The sequence below is a fragment of the Hyla sarda genome, chromosome 6 (genome assembly GCF_029499605.1).
Source record: "Hyla sarda isolate aHylSar1 chromosome 6, aHylSar1.hap1, whole genome shotgun sequence".
Lineage (NCBI taxonomy): Eukaryota > Metazoa > Chordata > Amphibia > Anura > Hylidae > Hyla > Hyla sarda.
The window spans coordinates 301180934-301207532 of record NC_079194.1 but is presented as its reverse complement, the minus strand read 5'-3'; the positions used below and the strand labels follow the sequence as shown (position 1 = coordinate 301207532).

Genomic DNA, 26599 nt, shown 5'->3' with positions numbered 1-26599 from the left:
AGGAGATCACTATGTATAAGGATATGATGAGGAAGAGATCACTATGTATAAGGATATGAGGAGGAGGAGATCACTATGTATAAGGATATGAGGAGGAGGAGATCACTATGTATAAGGATATGATGAGGAGGAGATCACTATGTATAAGGATATGAGGAGGAGGAGATCACTATGTATAAGGATATGAGGAGGAGGAGGAGATCACTATGTATAAGGATATGAGGAGGAGGAGGAGATCACTATGTATAAGGATATGAGGAGGAGGAGATCACTATGTATAAGGATATGAGGAGGAGGAGGAGATCACTATGTATAAGGATATGAGGAGGAGGAGGAGATCACTATGTATAAGGATATGATGAGGAGGAGATCACTATGTATAAGGATATGAGGAGGAGATCACTATGTATAAGGATATGAGGAGGAGGAGGAGATCACTATGTATAAGGATATGAGGAGGAGGAGATCACTATGTATAAGGATATGAGGAGGAGGAGATCACTATGTATAAGGATATGAGGAGGAGGAGATCACTATGTATAAGGATATGAGGAGGAGGAGATCACTGTGTATAAGGATATGAGGAGGAGGAGATCACTGTGTATAAGGATATGAGGAGGAGGAGATCACTGTGTATAAGGATATGAGGAGGAGATCGAGATCACTATGTATAAGGATATGAGGAGGAGGAGGAGATCACTGTGTATAAGGATATGAGGAGGAGGAGATCACTATGTATAAGGATATGAGGAGGAGGAGGAGGAGATCACTATGTATAAGGATATGAGGAGGAGGAGATCACTGTGTATAAGGATATGAGGAGGAGGAGATCACTATGTATAAGGATATGAGGAGGAGGAGATCACTATGTATAAGGATATGAGGAGGAGGAGGAGATCACTATGTATAAGGATATGAGGAGGAGGAGGAGGAGATCACTATGTATAAGGATATGAGGAGGAGGAGATCACTATGTATAAGGATATGAGGAGGAGGAGATCACTATGTATAAGGATATGAGGAGGAGGAGATCACTATGTATAAGGATATGAGGAGGAGGAGATCACTATGTATAAGGATATGAGGAGGAGGAGATCACTATGTATAAGGATATGAGGAGGAGGAGATCACTGTGTATAAGGATATGAGGAGGAAGAGATCACTATGTATAAGGATATGAGGAGGAGATCACTGTGTATAAGGATATGAGGAGGAGATCACTGTGTATAAGGATATGAGGAGGAAGAGATCACTATGTATAAGGATATGAGAAGGAGGAGGAGATCACTGTGTATAAGGATATGAGGAGGAGAAGGAGGAGATCACTATGTATAAGGATATGAGGAGGAGGAGGAGATCACTATGTATAAGGATATAAGGAGGAGGAGGAGATCACTGTGTATAAGGATATGAGGAGGAGGAGATCACTATGTATAAGGATATGAGGAGGAGGAGGAGATCACTATGTATAAGGATATGAGGAGGAGGAGGAGATCACTATGTATAAGGATATGAGGAGGAGGAGGAGATCACTATGTATAAGGATATGAGGAGGAGGAGGAGATCACTATGTATAAGGATATGAGGAGGAGGAGGAGATCACTATGTATAAGGATATGAGGAGGAGGAGATCACTATGTATAAGGATATGAGGAGGAGGAGGAGATCACTATGTATAAGGATATGAGGAGGAGGAGGAGATCACTATGTATAAGGATATGAGGAGGAGGAGATCACTATGTATAAGGATATGAGGAGGAGGAGATCATTATGTATAAGGATATGAGGAGGAGGAGGAGATCACTATGTATAAGGATATGAGGAGGAGATCACTATGTATAAGGATATGAGGAGGAGATCACTGTGTATAAGGATATGAGGAGGAGATCACTATGTATAAGGATATGAGGAGGAGGAGATCACTATGTATAAGGATATGAGGAGGAGGAGATCACTATGTATAAGGATATGAGGAGGAGGAGATTACTATGTATAAGGATATGAGGAGGAGGAGATCACTATGTATAAGGATATGAGGAGGAGGAGGAGATCACTATGTATAAGGATATGAGGAGGAGGAGATCACTATGTATAAGGATATGAGGAGGAGGAGATCACTATGTATAAGGATATGAGGAGGAGGAGGAGATCACTATGTATAAGGATATGAGGAGGAGGAGGAGATCACTATGTATAAGGATATGAGGAGGAGGAGGAGATCACTGTGTATAAGGATATGAGGAGGAGGAGGAGATCACTATGTATAAGGATATGAGGAGGAGGAGGAGATCACTATGTATAAGGATATGAGGAGGAGGAGGAGATCACTATGTATAAGGATATGAGGAGGAGGAGGAGATCACTGTGTATAAGGATATGAGGAGGAGGAGGAGATCACTATGTATAAGGATATGAGGAGGAGGAGGAGATCACTATGTATAAGGATATGAGGAGGAGGAGGAGATCACTATGTATAAGGATATGAGGAGGAGGAGGAGATCACTGTATAAGGATATGAGGAGGAGATCACTATGTATAAGGATATGAGGGGGAGGAGATCACTATGTATAAGGATATGAGGAGGAGGAGATCACTGTGTATAAGGATATGAGGGGGAGGAGATCACTATGTATAAGGATATGAGGAGGAGATCACTGTGTATAAGGATATGAGGGGGAGGAGATCACTATGTATAAGGATATGAGGGGGAGGAGATCACTATGTATAAGGATATGAGGAGGAGGAGATCACTGTGTATAAGGATATGAGGAGGAGGAGGAGGAGATCACTATGTATAAGGATATGAGGAGGAGGAGATCACTGTGTATAAGGATATGAGGAGGAGGAGGAGGAGATCACTATGTATAAGGATATGAGGAGGAGGAGATCACTGTGTATAAGGATATGAGGAGGAGGAGATCACTGTGTATAAGGATATGAGGAGGAGGAGATCACTATGTATAAGGATATGAGGAGAAGGAGATCACTGTGTATAAGGATATAAGGAGGAGGAGATCACTGTGTATAAGGATATAAGGAGGAGGAGGAGATCACTGTGTATAAGGATATAAGGAGGAGGAGATCACTGTGTATAAGGATATAAGGAGGAGGAGATCACTATGTATAAGGATATGAGGAGGAGGAGGAGGAGATCACTGTGTATAAGGATATGAGGAGGAGGAGGAGATCACTGTGTATAAGGATATGAGGGGGAGGAGATCACTGTGTATAAGGATATAAGGAGGAGGAGATCACTATGTATAAGGATATGAGGAGGAGATCACTATGTATAAGGATATGAGGGGGAGGAGATCACTGTGTATAAGGATATAAGGAGGAGGAGATCACTATGTATAAGGATATGAGGAGGAGGAGGAGGAGATCACTGTGTATAAGGATATGAGGAGGAGGAGGAGATCACTGTGTATAAGGATATGAGGAGGAGGAGGAGATCACTATGTATAAGGATATGAGGAGGAGGAGGAGATCACTGTGTATAAGGATATGAGGGGGAGGAGGAGGAGATCACTATGTATAAGGATATGAGGAGGAGGAGGAGATCACTGTGTATAAGGATATGAGGGGGAGGAGTGGGTGCGCGGTGACGTTACCTGCACTGACCGGCACCGTCTTCTCCAGGAGGAGCACCGTCTGCTTCCAGTGGGTCCTGGGGCATTTGGGGCCGGTGGAGAACGTCACCTAATGAGCAGAATTGTAATATTAGGCTACATTCCGTTATTCCATGAACCCATCGGCACACAGCCCGAGGCGCCGCGTACTTACTGGTGTGTGACAATCCTTCTCGAAGAACATATCAAAATATCCGGCTACGGCCTGAAAGAGGGAAACGGAGATAATCAGTCACCGGCAGGAACCGCGGCCGGCGCCATACACAACGCAAAAGCTTCTATAGCACAACCACATAACAAATACAAGGGTTTTTTTTTCTTTTTGTAGCAGTAGTTTAATGACTGCTGGGGCTTTAAGGGTACTGGAAAAGCTTGGTGGCATACAGTATGCGTGCCTCCCAGCTTCTGCAGTCTCCTTAAGAGCTATAAGACTGCTTAACCAGACTGGGAAAACTGGGGAAGTACTGTGAGCCCTGCACTGTGTACTGCGTGCCATCCAGCTTTCCCAGTTTTCTGAAGAGCCCCATAATGGCTGCTTTATAAGATAAATATCTTTAACAGACTGGGAAAGCTGGGTGGCAGGTAGTGCACAAAGATGGGTATTCTCTTAAGGAGACTGGGGAAGAACAGTGAGCTCTGCACTGTGTATTGTGTGCCACCCTTATTTCCCAGTTTCCTGAAGAGCTCTAATATGGCTGCTTTACCAAAAGATATTTTCAGCAGACTGGTAAAGCTGGGTGTAAGGCAGTACTCAAAGCTGGGCCCACAGTACTCCCCCAGCTTTCCCAGTCTCCTAAAGAGCTCTTATACAACTGTTTTACCAGGCAGATAGTCTCTTGTGGAAATAGCTGCCACCCTGCTTTCCCAGTCACCTAAAGAGCTCCAAGATGGCTTCTTTAACAGACCAGTATTCTTTTATGGAGACTGGGAAAGAACTGTGAGCGCCGCACAATGTACTGTGTGCCACCATTATTTCCCAGTCTCCTGAATAGCTCCAATTTGGCTGCTTTACCAAAAAAATATCTTCAGCAGACTGGGAAAGCTGGGTGGCAGGCAGTACAGAATACAGGGTTCACAGCTTTCCCAGTATCTTAAAAATCTCTAACATGACTGCTTTACCAGACAGATATATTCTTTAGGAAATAGAGGAAGTACCTCAAGCCCTGCACTGCGTGCCTTCCAGCTTTCCCAGTCTCCTGAAGAGATCCAATATGGCTGCTTTACCAGACAGATATATTCATTAGGAAATGGGGAAAGCTGGGGAAGTATTGCAAGCCCTGCACTTCCAAAGAGCTTCAATATGGCTGCTCTTAAGGAGACTGGGAAAGCTGGCTGGCAGGCAGTACACATATATATATATATATATATATATTTTTTTTTTTTTATTATTATTATTTTTTTTTATATTACTTATTTTATATATATATATGACAAAAGTGCAGAAGAAATCAAACCTTTCCCTTTATTTGACCTATAAATCTGCATTCTATACATGCACCAGGAGGCCCAGGATGAGCAAGCAACAGACGAGCGCTACAGATAAAAGGAAGAACTGAGCTGAATATCCAAGAGCACGGCGGCGTTCAATGCGGCATCAGCGACTACCACCAAAAATTCTTCATCACCACTTCTATGTACGGCGGCAAAGTACAACGCGATTGGCGGCGTGGAGGTGAAACGAGAAAAAAAAAAAAAAAAAAAACTGACTCCGCAAATCCCAAAAGCGTCGCTGCCTCTGCCAAGTAATTACCGCGCTTTGTAAAAAAAAAAAAAAGAAAAAGGAAAAAATAAAAAAGGCTCCTGCGGGCGGGTGCAGGGAAGAGTTTAATGGCCGCTACATTTGGAACGCATTGTCTCTCCGAGTGTTGCATCAAAGGGCTATTAAAAAAAATACAAAAATGACAAGAAAGGACGCCATCCGGACCTCGGTGGCGGCAGAAGATGAAATAGCGCGTCTCATCCCTCGGCGTATTATTTCCTAACCTGCTTCTCCATTACCGGCGTCCTGCCAGTTGTAAAATCATTGACTCGATAAAAGCCGCTCGCCTGGAACTAATGACTTTTACTCCGCAAAAAAAAAAATCAGATGAAACAGAAATTCTGCAGCACGAAAACTGACCATATTTATAAATATATATATATATATATATATATATATATATATATATATTATACATATATATATATATATATATATATATATATATATATATATATATGTGTGTATCTCCAGATCCGGGTGCGGATACAGGATAGTGTTTCCCAACCAGGGTTCCTCCAGCTGTTGCAAAACTACAACTCGCAGCATGCCCGGACAGCCGTTGGCTGTCCGGGCATGCTGGGAGCTGTAGTTTTGCAACAGCTGGAGGCACCCTGGTTGGGAAACACTGATTTATGTGTGGTTTCTCAACTCACTGTTGACTCTGGATGTCAGAGGAGAGAAGGGTCGGGCAAGTGTCCTCCTGCAAAATACATGTGCTAGTGTATACAGGGATGGGGAGTGCATGCTGGGAGTTGTAGTTTTGTAACAGCTGGAGGCACCCTGGTTGGGAAACACTGATCTATTTGTACAATGGTTTCTTAACTCTCTGCTGACTCTGGATGTCAGGAGAGAATGGTCGGGCAAGTGTCCCCCTGCAGAATACATGTGCTAGTGTATATGGGTAATGGGGAGTGTACGCTGCGAGTTGTAGTTTTGTAACAGCTGGAGGCACCCTGGTTGGGAAACACTGATTTATGTGTGGTTTCTCAACTCACTGTTGACTCTGGATGTCAGAGGAGAGAAGGGTCGGGCAAGCGTCCTCCTGCAGAATATATGTGCTAGTGTATAAAGGGATGGGGAGTGCATACTGGGAGTTGTAGTTTTGCAACAGCTGGAGGCACCCTGGTTGGGAAACACTGATCTTTGTGTACAATGGTTTCTTAACTCTCTGCTGACTCTGGATGTCAGAGGAGAGAATGGTCGGGCAAGTGTCCCCCTGCAGAATACATGTGCTAGTGGGAGTGTACGCTGCATAGTTTTGCAACAGCTGGAGGCACACTGGTAGGAAAAACTGCTCTAGCTGGGACTGAAGTCGACTGATTCATTTGACCTCTAACCCAAAGGGACAGGTCAGACCAAGGTCACTGGATTTGCTGCAGTACAGAAGAGGCGACAACCACAGAGCATCTTAATCCTTCGGAGAAGAAGGAAGAACGCGACTACTCCACCCAACATATGTGTGTAGTTATTCTTCCATGTTTGCAAGACTACAACTCTCATCATGCTGAAGGCTATCAGGGCACGATAGGCTTTGTAGTTCTGCTACATTTGGAGAGCCACAGCTACAGGAAAGACTGCTGTAGAGGATGCAGCCTGCAGCTGTCAGGCCATGATGGGAGCTGTAGTTTTGCAACAGCTGGAGGCACACTGGTTGGGAAACACTGCTTTAGATTCTGAAGTCTGACTATGTCCTAGACCTGGCCGAAAGCCCAATAAGGTCCTGAGATGAAGCTATGGGGCTCCTGTACAAAGCCATTGGCTGTCCGGGCATGCTGGGAGTTGTTGTTTTGCAACAGCTGGAGGCACCCTGGTTGGGAAACACTGCTTTAAATTCTGCAGTTTGACTTTGTCCTAGGCCTGGCCGGAAGCCACTTCTCTCCTCTGACATCCAGGCTCAACAGAGAGTTGAGAAGCCGTTGTACGCATAGGTCAGTGTTTCCCAACCAGGGTGCCTCCAGCTGTTGCAAAACTACAACTCCCAGCATGCCCGGACAGCCGATGGCTGTCCGGGCATGCTGGGAGTTGTTGTTTTGCAACAGCTGGAGGCACCCTGGTTGGGAAACACTAATATAGGACGTTTCCTCTTAAAGCGGTTATCCAGAAACAGCGCCACCATTGCCCTCAGGTTGTGTGCGGTATTGCAGCTCAGTTCTATTAAAGTGATTGGAGCAGAGTTGAAATACCACACACCACCTGAGGACTGGTGGTGGCGCTGTTTTAAGAAGAAAGCTGCTACATTTCCATTCACACAAACTGTTCATTCTGGCGCTTTTACTACTTACATGCAAGAAAAATGTTGCATGTAAAAACATTAAAAAAATTAATAAATTAAAAAAAGGAAAAAAGTTCAAGTCTTTAAACGTCCTCTTTAGTTGACTGTTTTTTCCTGGAACAGATATAAGCAGAGTCGAAAGTAGCACAGATGACATTACTGCTATGGAAGACGTGGTCATCCAGCTTTCCTATATTTCTGAATGGTCAATCTGCCTAAAACAGTAGCAACAGAAGAGGAGAGAGATGTTTCTGCATTACTGGGGCAGTTGTGACATTTAGGAGTCTAAATGTGAGTGACAACACATTTGGATGAGCATTAATAAAGGCAACATTATCACCCAACTTTTCAGAGTCCCTGAGAGGCCATTATGCAATACCAGAAGGGAAGATATATAGCTGCTAAATAATTAGGCAGTGACATTAGTGAGCCGGGGAAAGCAGGGTGACAACTTTAGAAAGGTAATTGGTGCAGTAATTAAGGTAACTCAGCTTTCCTGGACTCCTGAATGATAAAATATCATATGCAGATATATGTAGCAATACAAGAGGAGGACAAAAAAAAAAAAAAAAAAAAATGGTTACAAAGTTAGGCAGTGATGACATTAATGAGTCTGGGAAAGCTTACTATGCTAAGTGACCCAGCTTTTCAGGATTCCTGAATAGTCAAGAACAGTACAGATATGTATGTTGCATAAGTAGAAAAGGTGAAATTCAGCAGCCTGGGAAAGCCGAGTGATGACTCCTAGAAGAAATACTAATGCAAAAATGGAGGAAAGGTAGTCACCCAACTTTCCACTACAAACTAAACCGGAAACCAGAAGAAAGAAACAGCTTCCATCTCTAAACTGCTGCAATGTTATCCTTTATTAAAACTCTTGAAAAACAAAAGCATTACTGGTAAAGACAACGCGTTTTGGACAAACCACAATGATCCTTGACAAGACAAGATCACAATGACAAGCGGGGCCCTGTACACCGAGGACAAGCGGGGCCCTGTACACCGAGGACAAGCGGGGCCCTGTACACCAAGGACAAGCGGGGCCCTGTACACCAAGGACAAGCGGGGCCCTGTACACCGAGGACAAGCGGGGCCCTGTACACCGAGGACAAGCGGGGCCCTGTACACCGAGGACAAGCGGGGCCCTGTACACCGAGGACAAGCGGGGCCCTGTACACCGAGGACAAGCGGGGCCCTGTACACCGAGGACAAGCGGGGCCCTGTACACCGAGGACAAGCGGGGCCCTGTACACCGAGGACAAGCGGGGCCCTGTACACCGAGGACAAGCGGGGCCCTGTACACCGAGGACAAGCGGGGCCCTGTACACCGAGGACAAGCGGGGCCCTGTACACCGAGGACAAGCGGGGCCCTGTACACCGAGGACAAGCGGGGCCCTGTACACCGAGGACAAGCGGGGCCCTGTACACCGAGGACAAGCGGGGCCCTGTACACCGAGGACAAGCGGGGCCCTGTACACCGAGGACAAGCGGGGCCCTGTACACCGAGGACAAGCGGGGCCCTGTACACCGAGGACAAGCGGGGCCCTGTACACCGAGGACAAGCGGGGCCCTGTACACCGAGGACAAGCGGGGCCCTGTACACCGAGGACAAGCGGGGCCCTGTACACCGAGGACAAGCGGGGCCCTGTACACCGAGGACAAGCGGGGCCCTGTACACCGAGGACAAGCAGGGCTCTGTACACCGAGGACAAGCGGGGCTCTGTACACCGAGGACAAGCGGGGCCCTGTACACCGAGGACAAGCGGGGCTCTGTACACTGAGGACTAGCGGGGCCCTGTACACTGAGGACAAGCGGGGCCCTGTACACTGAGGACAAGCGGGGCCCTGTACACTGAGGACAAGCGGGGCCCTGTACACTGAGGACAAGCGGGGCTCTGTACACCGAGGACAAGCGGGGCCCTGTACACTGAGGACAAGCGGGGCTCTGTACACTGAGGACAAGCGGGGCTCTGTACACTGAGGAGAAGCGGGGCTCTGTACACTGAGGACAAGCGGGGCTCTGTACACCGAGGAGAAGCGGGGCTCTGTACACCGAGGACAAACAGGGCTCTGTACACCGAGGACAAGCGGGGCTCTGTGCACAAACACGTTTGAAAGTGAACCTACATTTAAAGCCGAAATCCACGATTAGTAAAAAAATAAAAAACAGCGTCACGCCGGTCCTCAGGATGTGTGTGTTATTACAGCTTACTTGTATAAAAGTGAATGGAGCCAAGCTGCAATACCACACACAACCTGACGACAGGGGTAGCGCTGTTTTTCAAAGAAATTAGCTCTGTTCTTCTATTCCTGGATAAAACCCTTATAGGGATGTTCTAGATCATACAAACATTGCTGCCTCGATTTAAAAAAATAAATAAAAGCACCACACCACTCCATGATACAGCCATGTTCTTCTCACCCTGGACACCCCCCATTTAAAAAAAGGTTGCGCTATACATCAGGATGACGGAAGAAATTATTGTCCCCACAGGTCTGACTCCCCCCTCCCCCGGGTCCCCCATTTTATTCTACTGAAATTAGCTATTTGCCTGACGTCAGGACGTGATCCCACAACCAGTAATAGAGGACGCCGCGCTCAGCCATGGTTGACTTACTGGATTGATTTTCTATCAGCCACAAGAGCCGCTTCCTACCAGCATAAAACACAATCAAGGTCCATCAACAGCGAATGTCATAGAGCAGGGGGGTGCGGGTTTATTTATTCCTCTAGGAGAGTATTACACGAGATGGGAAATCACAGAAGAGGAGATAAAAACCCGGAAAAATCTGGAAAACCACAACAGGAACAAGATGTTCACCGCCATAGCTGCAAAGATTAATAGTTATATTCTTGTATATAGGAGCAGTATTATAGTAGTTATATTCTTGTATATAGGAGCAGTATTATAGTAGTTATATTCTTGTATATAGGAGCAGTATTATAGTAGTTATATTCTTGTATATAGGTGCAGTATTATAGTAGTTATATTCTTGTATATAGGAACAGTATTATAGTACTTATATTCTTGTATATAGGAACAGTATTATAGTAGTTATATTCTTGTATATAGGAGCAGTATTATAGTAGTTATATTCTTGTATATAGGAACAGTATTATAGTACTTATATTCTTGTATATAGGTGCAGTATTATAGTAGTTATATTCTTGTATATAGGAGCAGTATTATAGTAGTTATATTCTTGTATATAGGAGCAGTATTATAGTAGTTATATATTCTTGTATATAGGAGCAGTATTATAGTAGTTATATATTCTTGTATATAGGAGCAGTATTATAGTAGTTATATTCTTGTATATAGGAGGCCGTATTATAGTAGTTATATTCTTGTATATAGGAGCAGTATTATAGTAGTTATATTCTTGTATATAGGAGCAGTATTATAGTAGTTATATTCATGTATATAGGAGGCAGTATTATAGTAGTTATAGTCTTGTATATAGGAGCAGTATTATAATAGTTATATTCTTGAATATAGGAGCAGTACTGTATTTTAGTAGTTATATTCTTGTATATAGGGGCAGTATTATAGTAGTTATATTCTTGTATATAGAAGCAGTATTATAGTAGTTATATTCTTGTATATAGGAGCAGTATTATAGTAGTTATATTCTTGTATATAGGGGGCAGTATTATAGTAGTTATATTCTTGTATATAGGAGCAGTATTAGAGTAGTTATATTCTTGTATGTAGGAGCAGTATTATAGTAGTTATATTCTTGTATATAGGAGCGGTATTATAGTAGTTATATTCTTGTATATAGCAGCAGTATTATAGTAGTTATATTCTTGTATATAGGAGACAGTATTATAGTAGTTATATTATTGTATATAGGAGCAGTATTATAGTAGTTATATTCTTGTATATAGGAGCAGTATTATAGTAGATATATTCTTGTATATAGGAGGCAGTATTATAGTAGTTATATTCTTGTATATAGGGGGCAGTATTATAGTAGGTATATTCTTGTTTATAGGAGGCAGTATTATAGTAGTTCTATTCCTGTATATAGGAGCAGTATTATAGTAGTTATATTGTTGTATATAGGAGGCAGTATTATAGTGGTTATATTCTTGTATATAGGAGGCAGTATTATAGTGGTTATATTCTTGTATATAGGAGGCAGTATTATAGTGGTTATATTCTTGTATATAGGAGCAGTATTATAGTAGATATATTCTTGTATATAGGAGGCAGTATTATAGTAGTTATATTCTTGTATATAGGGGGCAGTATTATAGTAGGTATATTCTTGTTTATAGGAGGCAGTATTATAGTAGTTAAAGGCTATATGAGTATATTCTAAAATAACCAGAGGATAGAACAGTAAGATGAGGTAAATCCAGGTCCCTGCAGCGATGGTCACACATAACATACGCTTTGTTCTTCCGATGGAACCATAAACTAGAATTCTTGTTTTATCTACCGATGACATTGACAGAATAAAATTCCTATAGATATTGCGGTTTTCGGCCTCCGTTCTGCTCGTCTTTGCGTTAAGTTTTACTACATGTTCACAGGAGAGGAAAAGAAATACAGAACAGGAAAATGATCTATTCAATAAGTAAGAAAATTAACCGTTGCGATGGCGTTTCTTATCTGGAGGGGCCCATTTGTCATTTTGATAGTCCGGGCCCTTTGTGTTTGGTTGGAGATACAATGAACCAGTCGGCCACACAAAGTGGGAGGATAATGTTCTTGTGATGGGGTTTAGCCAAGCATGAAGGAGCGGCGGTCCCGACACCGCACACCTGGCGGATAATCCCATACTTAATCCTCAGAGGAGACGGATACATCAGATGTGATGTACAAGGATCTGTATGAGCAGGAATAACGCTCCTGGGCACTAGAAGATGGCTCCTACAGTAACGCCTTTCACCGTCTAACAGAACCGAAACATTACAAGAAGATCCAGACTGATAATCTATGGGTCTATATCAGTGGTCCCAAACTGGGGCCCTCCAGATGTTGCAAAACTCCAACTCCCAGCATGGCCGGACAGCCGTTGGCTGTCCGGGCATGCTGGGAGTTGTAGTTTTGCAACAGCTGCAGGCACACTGGCCTGACCGGAAGCCCAATAAGATCCTAGGGTGAAGCTATGGGGCTCCTCTACAACCAATACACAGCAAGCGTTGCTCTGTGAACACATATTGTGCTGCATCCCTGTTCCTCCATGTAATTGATAAAAGGCACAGATATTACTATAACCTTGTACAAGATGCACACAGATATTACTGCCTCCTTGTCTCTCTGTAAATTATATTGATATAGATAGCACTGACACCTGTTTCTCCTTCTTACTCTAAAGGCCTTTTTACATGGATAGCCCAAGATGTAGGTACAGATAGTGCTGCCTCCCTGTCTCTCTTTGGAAATAATGTAGATGCAGATAGTAATGCCTTCTTGTCTCCCCCTGTGAATGATGTAGGTACAGATAGTACAGATAGCACTGCCTTCCTGTCTCTCCCTGTATATGATGTAGGTACAGATTGCACTGCCTTCCTGTCTCTCCCTGTATATGATGTAGGTACAGATAGCACTGCCTTCCTGTCTCTCCCTGTGAATGATGTAGGTACAGATAGTACTGCCTTCCTGTCCCTCCCTGTGAATGATGTAGATATAGATAGTACTGCCTCCCTGTCTCCCCCTGTGAATGATGTAGGTACAGATAGTACTGCCTTCCTGTCTCTCCCTGTATATGATGTAGGTACAGATAGCACTGCCTTCCTGTCTTTCCCTGTGAATGATGTAGGTACAGATAGCACTGCCTTCCTGTCCCTCCCTGTGAATGATGTAGATACAGATAGTACTGCCTCCCTGTCTCCCCCTGTGAATGATGTAGATATAGATAGTACTGCCTCCCTGTCTCCCCCTGTAAATGATGTAGGTACAGATAGTACTGCTTCCCTGTCTTCCCCTGTGAATGATGTAGGTACAGCTAGTACTGCTTCCGTCTCCCCCTGTAAATGATGTAAGTACAGATTGTACTGCTTCCCTGTCTTCCCCTGTGAATGATGTAGGTACAGATAGTACTGCTTCCCTATCTCCCTCTGTGAATGACGTAGGTACAGATAGTACTGCCTGCTGGTATATTGTGTAAGTACAGATAGTACTGCCTCTCTGTCTCTCCCTGTGAATGATGTAGGTACAGATAGTACTGCCTCCCTGTCTCTCCCTGTGAATGATGTAGGTACAGATAGTTCTGCTTCCCTATCTCCCTCTGTGAATGATTTAGGTACAGATAGCACTGCCTGCTGGTATATTGTGTAGGTAGAGATAGTACTGCCTCCCTGTCTCTCCCTGTGAATGATGTAGGTACAGATAGCACTGCCTCCCTGTCTCTCCCTGTGTAATTTGTAGGTACAGATAGCACTAACTCCTTGTGAATGATGTAGGTACACATAGCACTACCTCCCTCTCTCGCTCTATGAATGATGTAGATACAGATAGCACTGCCTCCCTGTCTCTCTCTATGAATGATGCAGGTACAGATAGTACTGTCTCTCCCTCTAATTGTTGTGGACACGAATAGTATTGCCTCTCCCTGGAAATGTTGTAGACACAGACAGTAATATCTGCCTCTTGATGTAAGACCATATTCACACACGAAAACCAATGACAAACTGCTTCCCATGAATGTCAGAAGGGTTTCTGGAACCCAGTTCACAAGCAATAGAAAATTACTACATAGATTTCTGCCCTGGAAATATTAGAATTTTAAAGTGATGTTAACATACTGTAAATATTGTAGAAACAGACTGTACTGCGTCTCTATCTACAGACACAGATAGTACTGCCTCCCTGACACTCCATGTAAATGATATGGCTACAGATAGTAATGTCTCCCTGTAAATGTTAGTCACAGATACAGCAGTACTGCCTCCATATCTACCTGTAAATGTTACAGACAAAGGTAGTACTGCCACCCAATCTACAGATGTCATTTACAGGGAGAGAAAATACTGTCTTACTGTACATGATGTAAACACAGATAGTACTGCCACCCTGTCTCTCCCTGTAAATTATGCCTTAACAGATAGTACTGCCTCCATGTCTCTTTCTGCAAAGACTGTGAGCACACATAATGCTGTTGACCAATCTTTCCCTGTAAATGTAATCAGAACAGATAGTACTGTCTCCCTGCCACTCCGTGTAAATATGGCTAAAGATAGTAATGTCTCCCTGGAAATGTTAGTCACAGATACAACAGCACTGCCTCCATATCTACCTGTAAATGTTACAGACACATAAAGTACTGCCTCCCAATCTAAAGATAGTATTTTCTCTTCCTGTTAATAATGCCTTACTGTACATGATGAAGACACAGGTAGTACTTTATCCCTGTTTCTTCCTGTAAATTATGAAGGGACAGGTAGTACTGCATCCCTTTCTCTTGCAGTAAATGTTATAGGCACTCATAATACTGTTGACCAATCTTTCTCTGTAAAGGATGTAGACACAGATAGTACTGTTTTCATGTAATTGTTGTAGACACAGATAGTACTACCTCCCTGCCTTTCCTGTTAATTATGTAGAAACAGATAGTACTATGTCCTGGCCTCTCTCTGTAAATGTTGTAGACACAGATAGTACGGTGTCCTAGCCTCTCTCTGTAAATGTCGTAGGCACACAATACTGTTGACCTATCTTTCCCTGTAAATTATTTAGACACAGACTGTACTGCCTCACTATTTCTTGATGTAAATGTTGAAGGCACACATAATACTGCATAATACTGACCTATCTTTCCCTGTAAAAGATGTGGACACAGATAGCACTGTCTCCCTGTCTCTTGCAGTAAATGTTGTAGCCACACATAGTACTGTTGACCTATCTTTCCATATAAATTATGTAGACACAAATAGTACTTCATCCTGGTCTCTCCCTGTAAATGTTGTAGTCACAGAGAGTACTTTATCCCTGTTTCTTCCTGTAAATGATGTCGGGAAAGAAAGATAGTACTGTCTCCCTGTAATTGTTGTAGGCACAGATAGTACTGCCTCCCTGTCTTCCCCTATAAATTATGTAGACACAAGTAGTACTGCTTCCTGGTTTCTCCATGCAAATTTTGTAGGCACAGATAGTACTGTCTCCCTGTAAGTTGTTGTAGGCACAGATAGTACTGCTTCCCTGTCTTTCCCTATAAATTATGTAGAGACAAGTAGTTCTGCGTCCTGGTCTCTCCCTGTAAATTTTCTAGGCACAGATAGTACTGTTGACCTATCTTTCCCTGTAAATAATGCAGACACAGATAGTACTGCCTCCTTGTCTCCCCATAAATTGATGCAGGTATAGATATAATACTTTTTGTAGATAATGATGGCACAAATAGTACTGCCGCCCAATAAACTTACTTGCCTCTTTACGTCAATTATTTGAGTACAGACTGGCAGAGAAAGCAGGACGGCACACAGGATAAATTGTGAATGTGATTATAGAAATTTATATACATATATATATATATATATATATATATAAATATATAAAAGATATCTTAAAGATCGACACAACAACAGTCATAACACTATATAAAGTTATCTGTAGAACGATATCTGTATAAAGATCTACACCAGCGTTTCCCAACCAGAGTGCCTCCAGCTGTGGCAAAACTATGACTCCCAGCATGCCCGGACAGCCTTTGGCTGTTCGGGCATGCTGAGAGTTGTAGTTTTGCCACAGCTGGAGGCACCCAGGTTGGGAAACACTGATCTATACTATAGAAACTGTTCTACAAAATGTAAATTAAAGCGCACACACTTCCCTGTAATGTGAATTACCACAAGATCAGGAATATTGTAAAATCCAACAAGCAGAACAAGTCATTACCAGGAAAATTAGTTCAATGACTCGGATCAATATATAGATATAAGAGCATAATATAATGGAAAAAAATATATTATAGACTGAAGGGGGGGTCCGGTGTCTCCACTCAGGTGTGAGGGTCCTGCTCTGAACAATCAGCACTGTATCCTGTAATAGAAATCAATGAGTGTCAGCTCAGCATGGGAGGAAGCAGCGGGGCCAGCGCTCAATATTCACTCATCACTCCTGACGGGCAGAATACAGCGGGGAAGATGGAGACACCAGATCCTGCCATCAGTCCTGACACATCCTACAAGAAACATGATGGGAAATTCTGCTTACACAGCAGGAAATCTCATCTGATGTATGTGACAGACACAAAGATGCCTGATTGTCACCCCGACCAGATGATCTCATGACTAATGTATGTACACAGTGACCTCACCAGCAGAATAGTGAGTGCAGCTCTGGAGTATAATACAGGATATAACTCAGGATCAGTACAGGATAAGTAATGTATGTACACAGTGACCCCACCAGCAGAATAGTGAGTACAGCTCTGGGGTATAATACAGGATATAACTCAGGATCAGTACAGGATTAGTAATGTAATGTATGTACACAGTGACCCCACCAGCAGAATAGTGAGTACAGCTCTGGAGTATAATACAGGATATATCTCAGGATCAGTACAGGATAAGTAATGTAATGTATGTACACAGTGATCTCACCAGCAGAATAGTGAGTACAGCTCTGGTGTATAATACAGGATATAACTCAGGATCAGTACAGGATAAGTAATGTATGTACACAGTGACCCCACCAGCAGAATAGTGAGTACAGCTCTGGGGTATAATACAGGATATAACTCAGGATCAGTACAGGATTAGTAATGTAATGTATGTACACAGTGACCCCACCAGCAGAATAGTGAGTACAGCTCTGGAGTATAATACAGGATATATCTCAGGATCAGTACAGGATAAGTAATGTAATGTATGTACACAGTGATCTCACCAGCAGAATAGTGAGTACAGCTCTGGAGTATAATACAGAATATAACTCAGGACCAGTACAGGATAAGTAATGTAATGTATGTACACAGTGACCCCACCAGCAGAATAGTGAGTACAGCTCTGGAATATAATACAGGATATAACTCAGGATCAGTACAGGATAAGTAATGTAATGTATGTACACAGTGACCTCACCAGCAGAATAGTGAGTACAGCTCTGGGGTATAATACAGGATATAACTCAGGATCAGTACAGGATAAGTAATATAATGTATGTACACAGTGACCTCACCAGCAGAATAGTGAGTGCAGCTCTGGAGTATAATACAGGATATAACTCAGGATCAGTACAGGATAAGTAATGTAATGTATGTACACAGTGATCTCACCAGCAGAATAGTGAGTACAGCTCTGGAGTATAATACAGGATATAACTCAGGGTCAGTACAGGATAAGTAATGTAATGTATGTACACAGTGACCTCACCAGCAGAATAGTGAGTGCAGCTCTGGAGTATAATACAGGGTATAACTCAGGATCAGTACAGGATAAGTAATGTAATGTATGTATACAGTGACCTCACCAGCAGAATAGTGAGTGCAGCTCTAGAGTATAATACAGGATATAACTCAGGATCAGTACAGGATAAGTAATGTAATGTATGTACACAGTGACCCCACCAGCAGAATAGGGAGTACAGCTCTGGAGTATAATACAGGATATAACTCAGGATCAGTACAGGATAAGTAATGTAATGTATGTACACAGTGATCTCACCAGCAGAATAGTGAGTGCAGCTCCTCTGGGGTATAATACAGGATATAACTCAGGATCAGTACAGGATAAGTAATGTAATGTATGTACACAGTGACCTCACCAGCAGAATAGTGAGTACAGCTCTGGAGTATAATACAGGATATATCTCAGGATCAGTACAGGATAAGTAATGTAATGTATGTACACAGTGACCTCACCAGCAGAATAGTGAGTGCAGCTCTGGTGTATAATACAGGATATAACTCAGGATCAGTACAGGATAAGTAATGTAATGTATGTACACAGTGACCTCACCAGCAGAATAGTGAGTACAGCTCTGGAGTATAATACAGGATATAACTCAGGATCAGTACAGGATAAGTAATGTAATGTATGTACACAGTGACCTCAGCAGCAGAATAGTGAGTACAGCTCTGGAGTATAATACAGGATATAACTCAGGATCAGTACAGGATAAGTAATGTAATGTATGTACACAGTGACCTCACCAGCAGAATAGTGAGTACAGCTCTGGCATATAATACAGGATATAACTCAGGATCAGTACAGGATAAGTAATGTAATGTATGTACACAGTGACCTCACCAGCAGAATAGTGAGTACAGCTCTGGAGTGTAATACAGGATATAACTCAGGATCAGTACAGGATAAGTAATGTAATGTATGTACACAGTGATCTCACCAGCAGAATAGTGAGTACAGCTCTGGGGTATAATACAGGATATAACTCAGGATCAGTACAGGATAAGTAATGTAATGTATGTACACAGTGACCTCACCAGCAGAATAGTGAGTACAGCTCTGGGGTATAATACAGGATATAACTCAGGATCAGTACAGGATAAGTAATGTAATGTATGTACACAGTGATCTCACCAGCAGAATAGTGAGTACAGCTCTGGGGTATAATATAGGATATAACTCAGGATCAGTACAGGATAAGTAATGTAATGTATGTACACAGTGACCTCACCAGCAGCATAGCGAGTGCAGCTCTGGAGTATTATACACAATATGTAATATAATAATACACAGAGACTTTATATATTACCATTTGCCCGGTTACATCTCTATATACAATATCTGGCCTTATAATGAGGATTAATACTGATATTTGACGCTTTAATCACATTGAGTGTTGACGTATTTTATTCCAGTGAAATGAAGCAATTTTAGGGCCGGTTAGTTTAGTGGGATTTAATTTACAGGGTGAAAACCAGGTCAATGCGATTAAAGACCCTCAGAAAGTGCGCGGAGCCTTCTATATAATTCCACTGACAAACAAGAAAGCCATTTTCCTGTGAGAATGAGCGCTGTGGGTAATGAGAACAGCAGGGATGATGGAGGACGGGATGAAGAGCGAGCGCGCGCCTGGAATACAGAGAGAGAACGAGCCGTGGGTGACAGCGGTGGAGAGCTGCTACAACGAAAAAGGGGGCACAGATTTATGGGCTGGAACATACGGGACGCGGCGATCAGTCTCCTCTTAGTATTAAGAAAACCACCTGACGTATTAGGACCCAATACGGCGAATTTTAAAAGTATAAAATTGCAACTTCAGCTTCTTCGGTCTATCAGTTTCTTAGCCAGCTGGGTGACTAATATGGCCGCTATCACATTGTCATTGAATGTTCCTTAAAGGGGTACTTCAACGGAAAAAAAATTTTTTTTATTAACTGGTGCCAGAAAGTTAAACAGATTTGTAAATTATTTCTATTAAATAAACTTAATCCTTCCAGTACTTATCAGCTGCTGTATGCTCCACAGGAAGTACTTTTCTTTTTTAATTTCCTTTCCAGTCTGACCACAGTGCTCTCTGCTGACACCTTTGTCCATGTCAGGAACTGTCCATAGCAGGAGAGGTTTGCTATGGGGATTTGGTCATGCTCTGGACAGTTCCTAAAATGGGCAGAGGTGTCAGCAGAGAGCACTGTGGTCTGACGGCTGTGCCAACGGCTGTCCGGGCATGCTGGGAGTTGTAGTTTTGCAACAGCTGGAGGCACCCTGGTTGGGAAACACTGCTGTAGGGGATATGTGTACCGTGTTTCCCCGAAAATAAACCATACCCCGAAAATAAGACCTAGTCCAGGGGTAATCTGCTGGCGGACCGCGGTCCAGATCCGGACCACGGCCGCCAGTAATGCCCGCAGACCCCACAGTAATGCCCGCACACTCCATAGCCCCCCCCCCGGCCGCCACAGTAATGCCCGCAGACCCCACAGTAATGCCCGCAGACCCCACAGTAATGCCCGCAGACTCCATAGCCCCCCCCCCGGCCGCCACAGTAATGCCCGCAGACCCGACACCACAGTGCGGTAATGCCCGCAGATTCCACATCCCCCCCGACCACCCGCGTAATGCCCGCAGACCCCACAGCCCCCCTCGGCCCCCCCCCCCCCCCCCGCCTCCTTTGGCTGGTCCCGCGGCTTACCGTAATTCAGCCGGGGCAGGGACGCCGACGTTCTAAAACGTTGGCGCGTATGCACGGCCGACGTCACGGACGTGTCCCTGCCCCCGGCTGCTACGGTAAGCTACAGGAGAAGATCCGCAGGGTACGGTAAGAAAGTGAAATGAGTACCGGTACCCAAGTTTATTATGGCAGAGGGGTGGGGGGCACTGTAGGGCAGTGTTTCCCAACCAGTGTGCCTCCAGCTGTTGCAAAACTACAACTCCCAGCATGCACGGACAGCCAAAGGCTGTCCGGGCATGCTGGGAGTTGTAGTTTTGCAACAGCTGGAGGACATTGGTTGGGAAACACTGCTGTAGGGTATGGTAGGAGTGTGGAGGACGACAGGGGAAGGGGAGGACGGGGGGCTGAAGGAGTGAGGAGGATGCCCCCTATCCTCCACACTCCTGCAGCCCCCCATCCTTCACATTCCTGCAGCCCCCCATCCTCCACACTCCTGCAGCCTCCCATCCTCCACACTCCTGCAGCCCCCCATCCTCCACACTCCTGCAGCCCCCCATTCTCCACACTCCTGCAGCCCCCCATCCTCCACACTGCTGCAGCCCCCCATCCTTCACACTCCTGCAGCCCCCCATCCTCCACACTGCTGCAGCCCCCCATCCTCCACACTGCTGCAGCCTCCCATCCTCCACACTCCTGCAGCCCCCCATCCTTCACACTCCTGCAGCCCCCCATCCTCCACACTCCTGCAGCCCCCCCATCCTCCACACTCCTGCAGCCCCCCATCCTCCACACTCCTGCAGCCCCCCATCCTCCACACTCCTGCAGCCCCCCATCCTCCACACTCCTGCAGCCCCCCATCCTCCACACTCCTGCAGCCCCCCATCCTCCACACTCCTGCAGCCCCCCATCCTCCACACTCCTGCAGCCCCCCATCCTCCACACTCCTGCAGCCCCCCATCCTCCACACTCCTGCAGCCCCCCATCCTCCACACTCCTGCAGCCCCCCATACCGTAAATAAATAAGCCCTAGTGTGTTTTTTGTGACTAAAATTAATATAAGACCCGGTCTTAGTTTCGGAGAAACACGGTATGTATATATATATATATATATATATATATATATATATATATATATATATATATATATATATATATATATATATATATATTATGTTAAAGGGGTATTCCACTGGAAACTATTTTTAAATCAACTTGTGGCAGAAAGTTAAAACAGATTTATAAATTACTTCTATTAAATAAACTTAATCTTTCCAGTACTTATCAGCTGCTGTATGCTCCACAGGAAGTTCTTTTCTTTTTAAATTTCCTTTCTGTCATACGACAGTTCTCTCTGCTGACCCCTCTGATCGTGTCAGGAACTGTCCAGAGTAGGAGCAAATCCCCATAGCAAACCTCTCCTGCTCTGGACAGTTCTTGACATGGACAGAGGTGTCAGCAGAGAGCACTGTGGTCTGATAGCAAGGAAATTCAAAAAGAGAAGAACTTCCTGTGGAGCATACAATAGCTGATAAGTACTGGAAGGATTAAGATTTTTTAATAGAAGTAATTTACAAATCTGTTTAACTTTCTGTCATCAGTTGATTTAAAAAGAAATTGTTTCCAGTGGAGTACCCCTTTAACATATTATATATATATATATATATATATATATATATATATCCCCTACAGCAGTGTTTCCCAACCAGGGTGCCTCCAGCTGTGGCAAAACTACAACTCCCAGCATGCCTGAAGAGTCTTTTCTGCAGGGGGACACTTGTCCGACCCTCCTCTCCTCTGACGTCCAGGGTCAATAGAGAGTTCAGAAGCCATTGTACGCATAGATCAGTGTTTCCCAACCAGGGTGCCTCCAGCTGTTGCAAAACTACAACTCCCAGCATGCCCGGACAGCCGTTGGCTGTCAGGGCATGCTGGGAGTTGTAGTTTTACAACAGCTTGAGGCACCCTGGTTGGGAAACACTGCCCTACAGCATGGTACACAAACAGGACAGATCACTTATCAGGAGTCTGGGAAAGTTGGGTGAACCGTAAACAGACAGGACATCACACAACTTTCCCAGGAACGGATGTGACTAAGGAAGAACCCAGCAGAATATCCGACACCATAACAATAGAGGGCGACTCAAGGACTTGTGTTCATGCGGATACATTTGATCCTTAATTTGTTTCCTCCGTCGGCGACAAATCTCTACGCGGCTGCGGATTCGCTGGAGATTTTTTTTTCTTTTTTTCAAGAGATAAAAACTCCGCAGAGAAGAACCCAGAACGATGAATGAAAAGTAATTCTCAACGTTCCTTAACTCAAGTGCAATTTACTTTCATGACAAATTTTGGGAAGGCTTCAATTTGTCAGGAGAAGTAATGTTCCTCTCCGGAGACTCCAAATCCGATGAACTGAGAGCAAATCAAAGGTTTAAAAAAAAAAACGTAACAAGCGCTGATACATTGTAACGAACGAGCGCAGCTACACCGAGTCATAACAATGTATCACAGTGAGGTCACATGTCTGTAATACCAGCATTGTATCAGATATGAAGATGACATATCCCACAATGCAAATCACTGGAGGAGAGCAGGGAATAGAGAGAATACAACCCTGACGCAATGCAGAATAGTGAGCGCAGCTCTGGAGTATAATACAGGGTATAACTCAGGATCAGTACAGGATAAGTAATGTAATGTATGTACACAGTGACCTCACCAGCAGAATAGTGAGTACAGCTCTGAAGTATAATACAGGATATAACTCAGGATCAGTACAGGATAAGTAATGTAATGTATGTACACAGTGACCTCACCAGCAGAATAGTGAGTGCAGCTCTGGAGTATAATACATGATATAACTCAGGATCAGTACAGGATAAGTAATGTAATGTATGTACACAGTGACCTCACCAGCAGAATAGTGAGTACAGCTCTGGAGTATAATACAGGATATAACTCAGGATCAGTACAGGATAAGTAATGTATGTACACAGTGATCTCACCAGCAGAATAGTGAGTACAGCTCTGGAGTATAATACAGGATATAACTCAGGATCAGTACAGGATAAGTAATGTAATGTATGTACACTGTGACCTCACCAGCAGAATAGTGAGTACAGCTCTGGAGTATAATACAGGATATAACTCAGGATCAGTACAGGATAAGTAATGTAATGTATGTACACAGTGACCTCACCAGCAGAATAGTGAGTGCAGCTCTGGAGTATAATACAGGATATAACTCAGGATCAGTACAGGATAAGTAATGTAATGTATGTACACAGTGACCTCACCAGCAGAATAGTGAGTACAGCTCTGGAGTATATAATACAGGATATAACTCAGGATCAGTACAGGATAAGTAATGTAATGTATGTACACTGTGACCTCACCAGCAGAATAGTGAGTACAGCTCTGGAGTATAATACAGGATATAACTCAGGATCAGTACAGGATAAGTAATGTAATGTATGTACACAGTGACCTCACCAGCAGAATAGTGAGTGCAGCTCTGGAGTATAATACAGGATATAACTCAGGATCAGTACAGGATAAGTAATGTAATGTATGTACACAGTGACCTCACCAGCAGAATAGTGAGTACAGCTCTGGAGTATATAATACAGGATATAACTCAGGATCAGTACAGGATAAGTAATGTAATGTATGTATACAGTGATCTCACCAGCAGAATAGTGAGTATAGCTCTGGAGTATAATACAGGATATAACTCAGGATCAGTACAGGATAAGTAATGTAATGTATGTACACAGTGACCTCACCAGCAGAATAGTGAGTACAGCTCTGGAGTATAATACAGAATATAACTCAGGATCAGTACAGGATAAGTAATGTAATGTATGTACACAGTGACCTCACCAGCAGAATAGTGAGTACAGCTCTGGAGTATAATACAGGATATAACTCAGGATCAGTACAGGATAAGTAATGTAATGTATGTACACAGTGACCTCACCAGCAGAATAGTGAGTACAGCTCTGGAGTATAATACAGGATATAACTCAGGATCACATATTTTCAGGTTTATAATTTTCCGGGGTCATCTTATATTTTGGGGTGATATTTTAATGCTTCTTTCCTCTATCAGTACTGTGCACATTTTTGGCGGGGTGGCCCTTTAATAACAAAGCATCTTCTTGTCGGAGACGTCTGAGGAGATCTTGGTGTTTGTCTTCACACATATGTAGAATTTACGGTTTTGTACCAAGTATAAAGCTCTGCTCAGTGGGGATAATGTGGTTTATTGTTCATTTACTGCAAGGTTGGGCAGCGGGAGATGATAAATGAAGTGTCAGCCACTAACTAAACCTATCCCCTCCATCACTCCCCCCGCAGTAATAGTCGGGCATCTAGTACGATAGATTTCTGTGTATCTTGAAGTCATGCTCCGGCGTTCTATTATAATAACCGCGGTCCGGCGTTAATTCCATACCGGTTGTCTGTACACCGTTCTGCGGTGCCGCCGTTCCATGCTGCGTCCTCTTCTCATTATGGGGCATCTGCTGAGAACTGATGGAATGAGAATTGATCTTGCGTCGTATAATTTTAGGGCAGAAAAAGATTTATATTAATGGGAGACGGAGAGCAGGACGCGGAGCGATGGCGGACAAATAAAGCTGGAAAGCGAGAAGAATGATTGATCCCGTGTCCTGTAACATACGTGTGAGGTGGGGCCCCTGAATGCTGAATATTATTGCATTACACGAGGGCCCCCCTGGCCCTCGTGTAATGCAAAAATATTCAGCATATTTATTTTAGATTGACCTAATAGCTCCATTTCTGAACTAGTACACCCATCCTCCTCATAGCAACATTTGCGCCTTATTCCCCCGGTTTACTGACTGTTCCATTGTGGAGAAGGTTCCTGGAGCCTCCATATTCACAGAGATCAATGGCTCAGTCATCCTTACCCTGCAGTCTATTCCGGCCGCTGCTTCTGGAGATGATGATTGACTTATACCCAGTGCAGCCGGGTGACAGGAGCTCATTTACACCCGTCCATTTATATATCTCCTCAGCCCGCAACATAAGAGATGACGCCAGGTCAGAAGATGGGGTCACGTCCTTAATGTACAAGATAAGAATCAGACGTCCTCTACTCCATGAAGGTCATTTGTGACAAAAGAAACCTCTCTAATATTATACTCCAGGACTGTACTCACTATTCTGCTGGTGAGGTCACTGTGTACATACATTATATTACTTATCCTGTACTGATCCTGAGTTATATCCTGTATTATACTCCAGAGCTGTACTCACTATTCTGCTGGTGAGATCACTGTGTACATACATTACATTACTTATCCTGTACTGATCCTGAGTTATATCCTGTATTATACTCCAGAGCTGTACTCACTATTCTGCTGGTGAGGTCACTGTGTACATACATTACTTATCCTGTACTGATCCTGAGTTATATCCTGTATTATACCCCAGAGCTGTACTCACTATTCTGCTGGTGAGGTCACTGTGTACATACATTACATTACTTATCCTGTACTGATCCTGAGTTATATCCTGTATTATACTCCAGAGCTGTACTCACTATTCTGCTGGTGAGGTCACTGTGTACATACATTACATTACTTATCCTGTACTGATCCTGAGTTATATCCTGTATTATACTCCAGAGCTGTACTCACTATTCTGCTGGTGAGGTCACTGTGTACATATATTACTTATCCTGTACTGATCCTGAGTTATATCCTGTATTATACCCCAGAGCTGTATTCACTATTCTGCTGGTGAGGTCACTGTGTACATACATTACATTACTTATCCTGTACTGATCCTGAGTTATATCCTGTATTATACTCCAGAGCTGTACTCACTATTCTGCTGGTGAGGTCACTGTGTACATACATTACATTACTTATCCTGTACT

At 43.6% G+C, this 26599-nt stretch overlaps 1 protein-coding gene across 1 annotated transcript in view; it reads right to left on the bottom strand.

The window, feature by feature from the left end:
- PRMT3 (protein arginine methyltransferase 3) overlaps nt 1–26599 on the bottom strand; it is a 104227-nt gene that overhangs the window by 9738 nt on the left and 67890 nt on the right. Inside the window, exons 14-15 of the mRNA XM_056527921.1 lie at nt 3784–3834; nt 3612–3699 (exon numbers count right to left, since the gene is read on the bottom strand). Of these exons, the coding sequence (XP_056383896.1) occupies nt 3612–3699; nt 3784–3834 (139 nt within the window). The remainder of the gene's footprint in view (nt 1–3611; nt 3700–3783; nt 3835–26599) is intronic.